The following is an 8920-nucleotide window of genomic DNA, read 5'->3' on the forward strand; positions in this document are numbered from 1 at the left end:
TCTCGTGCAGACAATTTACTGGCTGCTTTTTGCATCACTTACAAAGTAAACTAGTTCTGAGGATCGCGCAACCCTCAAACTAAACATCCCTGATTGATCGTTTTATAACCTTCACAACCTTTTGGCAATTTAACTTCTGTTTCAACTCGTATCTATTAACTCGGATAGGTTTTTTCAGAACTAAAGATTGTTTATGCACTGTACAGTATTCCATGCTGTGGATTAAAACATAAAGATTCTTTCGTGGCCTGAGAGATACCAAGCTCAGTGTCTAAATCCTAGAAAGACCATTTAAAAATTGTTTTAACCATCGAAAGGCGAATAGTTTAGGATGAACACGAGTTATTTTGATGCATAATAAAATGTCCACATTACGCGAGTTTTAAAAAGGAATCGCTCATCAAGTTTTAAGTTTGTCGTAGAAAAAAGTTCGACTTTGAAGAATGCTCGAAGAAGTCCATAAATTAGTCAATAATTGTACAAAGCTATCGAAGACAAAATATATTTGTATCGAGTTAATTCTCGACTACAGCTGGGTCAAAATAGTTCTGTATCCGCTATACGAAGGCTAAATAAGTTACTTTTCTTATCCTACTATAGTTACGAATGTTTAATAAAGAATCTATTAAAATTAATGTAAACGTTTCGTTCATATTTCTGACATTTAAAATTATCGATATACTCTTAAAATACGCTTCTTTGAATGTCGCTTTTCGACCGGAAATACAGGTGATCTCGACAAATCCCAACTCGGTCTCCCGCGTAATAGCTTAACCCTCGGTCTTTCTAGAGTCAGACCTAGTAATAATTTTTCTAGGGTTGTAATAAAAGAGGTAGTAGGCTAGAGGTGTAGGGTGTGACACAGTGAGCAGAAAAGGAATGTTCGGAGGATATAGTCGACGTTTCAGAGACTCACCCCTGCCGCTTCTTCCGACGAACCTGAGGTCGTTGAACTTGGCTACTTGGTTCTTCATCAAGGCAGTGGAATTCCTCAGTTCGGCGCAACAGTTTTCGTCGTTACCCGCTCGCACTGTCACCACAGTCCCATCGCCGACCTCGCCCAGGGCGACAACTTTGAACGCCACCGGAAGCGTCTTGTTGGACCGCCAGTGAGTCGGCAGTTCGCTACAGAGAAAATACGGTGATCCTGAGGACAGAAACCATAAATGTTCCGGCTGCTTCAGTATCCATAACGACTCGTAAACTAAACACGAAATATCATAGTAAACTTTGAACTTTGAAATCATTTACATTTCAGAGTTTCGTATCGGTCGTTTATCGTCTTTTCGTTACTCTATTTAACGCGTAGTGATACTAATCTAGTGATAGAAGAACATATAGGAAACATATTGTTCAGAATAATGAGACTTCTATGAGACTTTTTTTGGAGAATAAAACACATGAATAATAATGTAATATACGTTTAGTATCTTAGTGGCTTCATTCAACGTCTAACTTGATTTTGATTATTGTATGCAGTGAAATGTAAACGCAATAATACGAAACTATGTTTTACAATGTACGACCGAGGAATGTAAACAATTCTATTATACAGGATAAAAACATATTCTATATGATTCCATATAGTTTGAAAAATTATGTTCGTAGTTTTGGAGTTTATGATTTTTCGGTCACCATATTTCGAGAACCGCAATAGTATACAGAATCTATGTTATAGTTATTTAAGAATAGGATTATATTAACATGGGAAAGTAATGTTTTATTAGAAATTTGAAACGTTAAAAGTAATTGTCGAGAATTCAAAATATTTCAATAAATATTCATCAGTTTACGTTTGTTAATCGATTGGTAAATGTTGCCGAAATAAGTAAATTTTGCGCGTACTGAAACGACAAAACGCTTAGGCAAATAATTTCACTTATTGCTAATACATATTTCACATATATTTGATACTACATTCTAGATTTGTGAGTATGCGCGTGAGTAAACAAATAAATAATTAAAATATTAATTAATGAATTATAAATAAATTTCATGTGGTGCAAAAGAAGGTCCACAAATATATTTTTAAAAATTTCCCTCTTCCCAAATAAGTCTTCTGGACCTGCCTCTAGTTTCTATAAGATTTTAAACAGTTACTGATATTTTCATTAAACTGTGTCAACACCGAACTTGTAAATATCTATTAGTAATTAATTATTTATAGGTTGAGAAAATCTGGCAACAATTCGCTAAACCTAATGCGATTTACAGGATTCGAAATATTTGCCACAAACATATATGTATATTTAATATTGGTTACTAAATACAAATAGAATCCTTTGTAACAAACTTTCAATAATATAATTTTCCAAACTATATACAATGAGTGTTTAGATGACATAAACAAACTACAGAAAATGTATCCATAAACGTGAAATAACCACAAACAGTTAATTCATAAGCGACGAATAGTTGTAGAACAGACACGTATGTATAAAAAATAAACAGAAGAAAATATATCATTGGTAATAACTAATAGCAGACATTAAATCCATGTACGGCGAATAGACAACAACTCTATAGACAATAATTAGTCGGAGACAATGAAACCATACACAGCAAATAGTCATACAGAAACTATTCATAGATAATAAATAGCCTTGGGCGATAAAATCATAGGCGTTTAATAGTCGTAGGTCGTAAGTGTATAGCAGTTGTAGATCAGAAATAAAATGATAGCAAATCGTTGGCAATCGATTCATTAGACGGGAAATAGTTGGCATTAAATTCATAGAGAATAACGACAAAGGACCGATACACATAGATAATACATTTTTATATAAAAAGTAGTTATAGAAGTTTACTCTATAGATAATATTCGTAGATAAATGGAAAGTAGTTGTAGTCGATTAATCTTTAGATGATAATTTTATCATTAGACGATGAAACCTCAAACTACCAATAGACATACGTAAATTAAAATAGATAAGAATACAAAGCGATGATAACTCCGTAGATAATATCGTAGATCGTACAAACCTGTTCGAACCAATTCGCCAGGATGTTCGGCTTGTGCCTCGCCGACGAGCCTCTCGGTCCACCAGAGCTCGCCGACGGCGGCACCCTCGCTCATCTCGCCACCACCACCCCCGGCGTCGGCGTCGTCGGCCTGCTGGTACCTGGTGCTCACCCCCTGAAGCGGCGCCAGTGAGGGGCCGCAAGGGCCGGCGCCTTCGTGGGATCCAACGGTGGCGTAATTCTCCCCGCAGCCCACGGAACCCACCGGTAGATGCATCCCATCGGCCAATAGCCGCCCCTCGTCGCCAAAGCACGCACCTTCAAGGCAGAACGTCGTGATATCACTTGCCTCCTCGACGCCAACACACTCGCCGAAGCCCGCGAACACCTCCGCTACCAGGTCCTTATGGTCCACCAGCTAATTATCCGCTTCTTTTCGACAGCTCGAAAACCGATCCGGCTGCACGCCGACGCGTTCATCGTATCTTCCGTGACATTCTCGGTATTCACCACGTCCCGGATGTTTCTCCCGATTCCATGGCGAGCGTGGATCATTCTACTGGTTTCCCGCCAACGTCATGTCCCCTGCTATCGACATCGATGCAACAGCGACCGAGTTAAAATTCCTAAACTCGCTTACAACCCCCCCACTCTTGACGCGTTCTTGGTCCGCGAGGTGTCACTGGTCTAGATGACGCGCGATCGGTGACCGAATTACTCTCCAAGCCACTTAATCGACGGCGTAACACGTTTTTAGCGGGTGGCGCGAGATCCTACAGGTTGTTGGACGTCGGAAGTCCTCGATCCCCGGAGGCTCGACCGTGCACTCGCTTTCACTCTGTTCCGCGAGCGATCGAAGGCTGTTGTCGAGATACCTTTCAGGCGCGAATACTCGCATCCGGTGGTCGAGTGGAAGTCGATCGAGAATCGAGGAACGACCACGCGAACGTCAGTCGCGGTCGACGGTGCGCGACGTAATGCCGGCGGCGCGACTTCGGCCGCATGTTCCGCGTAAGCGGCCCGGGACGGCCTAAGCTCGCAATTCCGAGGCTCCCCACCGTCGACGGCGTCCTCCCGCCGCGTCCCGACGCTCCCGTATCCCCACTGGCGTCGGATCGCCCGCCCTCCGATCGCGGACTCGTTTTGCGACCAGCGTCCTTCGCGATTCGATATTCCTCCGGCTCGTTCATTAACGAGCGACACATTCGGAGTTAATTTTCCATTTCAAATGGGAACCATCTTCCTAACCTTAGAGATAGCTAAAATAGCGAATCACCACCGATTCCATCGCGTTCGTTCCCAATCACGATCATTTTTCACGGTGATTCCTGATTTTTCGTGATCGCTTCTGATTAATTCCTTCGATGCCAATCGATGTCCTAACCACAGCCCAACGATACATCCTTTTAATTACTTAACTGACGAGCCACGGATGCTCGATAAGCGCTGAATATGAAATAGGAATTCTTTTCATTGCAGTAGATCGAAAGTGTCGCATTCGATTGTTACATCAAAACATAGATTATTACTTTCAAAGTTACGTTGGCTTCTTTAGTACTACAATATTAGGTTGATCCATAAGTTGTGCGGTTCATTTTATATTTATTTATTTATTATACGGGTAAAAACCCATTAGTGCACAACAGAAGATATAATAATATTTTTATAATTGAGCTAGAGAACAGTAGTTATAGAACTGATGTTGAAACTTGTAATTTAATTATAAATAGTAAATCTGATTTTTGAATGTAATTCACAACATTTGTCTATCGACTACATATTATACATCATTCGATAGCTGTTATTTTCTTTCTCTGACTTATTGTCAAGTTCTTCGTTCTGTGCAAATAGTAAAAAAAGCTGTGGTCAAGAACTTTGGAGTCGCAGGATAACAAAAATAGATGTCTTCGATATATTTTACTGTATGACTTCAATTGTGGTTTTAAAACAGTTAAGGCTGCTTGGAACATTTGTGTCATCTTCAAAGATGACAAATCAGTACATGGTTCTTAAATTAATTGTACCTTAATCAATTGCGTTTTGGTTTACCGTTTCAGTTAGATGAGGAATCTATGAAAGGTATACTTTTTAATGATTCATGACAATCAACTCGTAAATTAGCCGAGAAAGTGCGTTGCTCCGATTTTTATTTAAAAGCAGTAACACAAATGCAGAAACTTGGAACAAAAATCAATGGATAATTGAAAAACTACACGAACATATGGACCAACATATTATTGATAGTACTATAGTAATATTTGATTGTTTTTAAGAGAAAAAATTGTATGGTATTCTCTTCCTTTAGTACACTAAGAACGTGCTTATTTTGTTTGTTTACTTTGCCTTAAAGTCCATATTATCCATATTATCCATATTATCTTCTGTAGAGAAACGTAAAATAATACTGTTTTGATTAATTAATGGGAGAGCATAACAGTTTTTTGCAGGTGTCGTCAGTATCGTCGGTTTAAATGCAAATACACTCTTAACTTGTATATTCTAAACCCGAGGAGTTTCTATTCATTACGATTCGATAAAACATCTTTCGATTTTAGAATAGAATCTTAAAAATTCGCGTAAGATTGTGTAAAAATGTAAAAATGCTGTTGGCAATAGCAACGTGTCTACGCTGCATAACAGCAATAGAGCGAGAAAATCATTTAATATTGACGTCAATTTTGTATTCACTTAAGAAAAAAATGGATTATTTATATATTCACCTAATATACTTTTGTTATAAAGTAGGTATTGAAATAGTAAAGAAACTTTTTCCTAATCGATTTTAAGCAGCGTGATGAATTTACAATTACTTAAGGAACTGTCCTTTAATTGTCTGAAGAAGAAAAAAATAATCTAATTTACATCTTTCTTAGAATTTTACTATAAGATTTATTCACGTAAATTGAAATTGGGTCAAAACTTTTATCTACCACAAAACTGATCAAGAAATGTATTCTTTTATGAAATTATGTATTATTTATATTATTATTTTTATTACGCAATAAACTAGAATAGATAATAAATAAATATGTCTAGAAATGTTTTCTTGAAATCAATTTGTTTAGTAGCTATAATATACTATGCCAATAAATAAATAAATTTTCGAAAAAACGAGACATTTACATAATTTTTATCATACTCTTTAGAATAGTAAAATATAAACTTTTTTATCTTAGGGAGTAATATATAAATATAATACAAACAATAAAAAGGGTTCGATGGAAAAAGTTTCTCTATTTTCATACACAATTCTGGTGCTACCGATTATCTAATTAAATATGTAACAGCAGATTATACTGTAATAGTTTACCGTTTGCAAAGATGTTAAAGTATACTAGAAAGTAAAGATGCGTGATTAAAATTGATTGCTTCAATAATTAACGAAGATGTATTATTTACCACGGTAACTTCCAAGGATTTCTGAGTCATTGATCAGTAAGCATAGCCCATGCATACATGTGATTATGCGCAGTTTAAGTAATACTCGTCTATTTCTGTTCGTTTATATTAACGTTCGATAATATTTCTCTAACAAGGTTTATTATTTCCAACAAGATGACCAGAAAGTATACGTCACACATAGTTCATATGTGGTTACTGTATAGACTCCCAAAATTGTTGGAAACTCTCCAGTCACCAGACCTCGATCCTGTTGACTAAATATAATTTTTAAATAAAAGTAAAAGAAGAATGGGAAAACCAGTTCAATCTATCTTACGATACTTAAATACGTTAAATTTAAGAAATTAAATTACTAACCATAAATTTGTAAATAGCTTCGTTAATACACGTGTTAGTTTAATTTTGTGACACTAAAGTTAGCGTATTTTTTGTTAAATAAAAAGGAATAATTAATTTCATTCAAAACTTTTTCTTCGAATTATCTGTTAATATGTTTAAATAAAATATGTATTGCTTTTTCACTTTGAAATATGTGTATCAGAATTAATTTTTTTGGATCGACGCGTGTACAATAATACTTGTAGGATAATTTTAAGCAAGCTTCCAAAGGATAGAATGCATCGAAGGCCGTTCGAACTATGTGAAAGGTACGTAAACGTAACACGCGACGTTATTATATCGCATTGCGGAAATTCCTGTGTGTCATCGTAGCGTATGACAAGCAACTGTCCCTATCTGTAAATTTATTCGCGTTTAATTAAAACCAGACCCAACCGATAATTTTTGTTTGCATTTATAATAAATGCTCAGTCACCGACGAATACCGGGAATTATTTCACGGCAATTAGTCGTTTCTCTGCATAATCTTTCGGTTAGTTGTTACGCCGATAAGGAGGAAGTAGTATCGTCTAAATTCCCCGCGTTATCGCGTTATTTCCCAAGGCGGGCCAATCTTTCGGCACCCGCGATATCGTAATCGTGTCGCTTTCAAAATGGTTACTAGTAGACAAAAAAAATGTTTGCAAATCATAGGAATATATAATTAATATAACAAATTCGTATTTATATGTGAATTCGATTACGGTTTTCAAAATATGGCTTTTTTTCTTCTACAATTTTCTTTCCATTTTTATCCTTAATCTTCCTCCTTGATCGCTGTTTCCGTTTTTTAACCGATCGTTTGTCAAATTACTTCCAATTTCCTCGACATGACCCCATACGATGAATTTGTCATTTGGCAAATAAAAAATCCCTCGTATCTAAGTTATCGTGCTACAACAAATGGAAAAAATTGTGGGAATAGAGAATGAGGTGGCTGAAGCACTCTTGCTGTCAACTGCCCCATCTTTAATGCAATAAAAAACTACGGGATCACACAAAGAAATTAGAGCTAAAAAGGAAGATGTTTCGTCGACAACAACTCCGAACCATGAAAAATGTTTTATATGCTCTAAAAATAACAAAGGCGATAATTGTCAAAGATACGTATTTATCGATATTTCTTGAATAAGCAGTCTTTAGAGTTGGTCGAAGAATCATCGCATCAAACGATAAATGACAAGAAAAAAGGAGACGCGTACGGGTCAATATTGACCCAATACGGACCCCCGCGTGATTAGCAGACTGTCGCTACTCGGAGGGTCGAGCATAAAACTGAAATAGGTGACATTGTTTCGACAGCTTCACGATCGAAGGGGTTTAAAGTATACGTTACAGGTAATTCAGGGTGTTCGGAGGGATGATTCCTCCACCGTGGTGAGGAACAAGTAGCACGGCGTTCCAGTGTTCCAGCAAGGCGTAACAAGTGTCCGTGTGACGTCACGCGGGTTTCTAGAGGCGGAGCTTATGATTGGGGGAGCAGGTGGGGGGGTGGGGCTCTCCCACATCGTGGATCGTTCGCCCCACCTCCACGATTTTGCTCCTTCGTGCCACCGCCACCTTCGACCTCCTTCTTCCCTCCCTGGCGGCCTCTTTTCCTCTCTTTTGAACTTTGTTCAGCGATCCCCCTCTCCACCCCACCAGTCGCGCCTCCATCAAGTGAGGAACTGAGTAGTACCGAGCATAGCCATTACAAGATGCAATCCGAACATAACTTTATGGACTTGTACATTTGCTGGAACACTTATCGTTTAGACACATTTGTAATAATTGCATAGGCAGAGAGAACAGTTTGAATCTTGAAGAGACGACGATTGATTGCATAATAATCATTTGTGATAATTTTCTACGAAGGATCCATAACGTGTTTTGTCACATCAATTATGAAAATTATTTATTTAATAAGAGTACCAATGTGTCATGGATTCCTCTGGCTCTTAGTTATCTGCTTTAAACATACTCGATATCGTAGCTATTCAACGTGTTCTTATCTTGCATCGAAACGAGACGTTCGATTTTAAAGTGTACTCCAAAACTGAAAGTCAGAGTACTCCAAAAAGTAGATCTCTGGTTTGAGACAATCATTCCTTGGTAAAGTCTTTGGTTTTCAATTTTTTGAAGAGACTTGCTTTTACCTTGGTCTCAAATTACTTTGTTAAACTGTTAAAGTAGACATTCT

The 8920-nt window shown here is 37.4% G+C and overlaps 1 protein-coding gene across 2 annotated transcripts in view; it reads right to left on the reverse strand.

Annotated features, from left to right (window-relative positions):
* The window catches only part of LOC143351476 (uncharacterized), a 57680-nt gene extending 53703 nt beyond the window's left edge, over window positions 1-3977 (reverse strand). For both annotated transcript variants that reach the window (XM_076782997.1, XM_076782998.1), the window contains exons 1-2: window positions 2983-3977; window positions 917-1147 (exon numbers count right to left, since the gene is read on the reverse strand). In XM_076782997.1, the coding sequence (XP_076639112.1) occupies window positions 917-1147; window positions 2983-3238 (487 nt within the window). In that variant the 5' untranslated portion in view covers window positions 3239-3977. The remainder of the gene's footprint in view (window positions 1-916; window positions 1148-2982) is intronic.
* Window positions 3978-8920: the final 4943 nt, after the last annotated feature.

Source organism: Colletes latitarsis, chromosome 2 (assembly GCF_051014445.1).
Source record: "Colletes latitarsis isolate SP2378_abdomen chromosome 2, iyColLati1, whole genome shotgun sequence".
Lineage (NCBI taxonomy): Eukaryota > Metazoa > Arthropoda > Insecta > Hymenoptera > Colletidae > Colletes > Colletes latitarsis.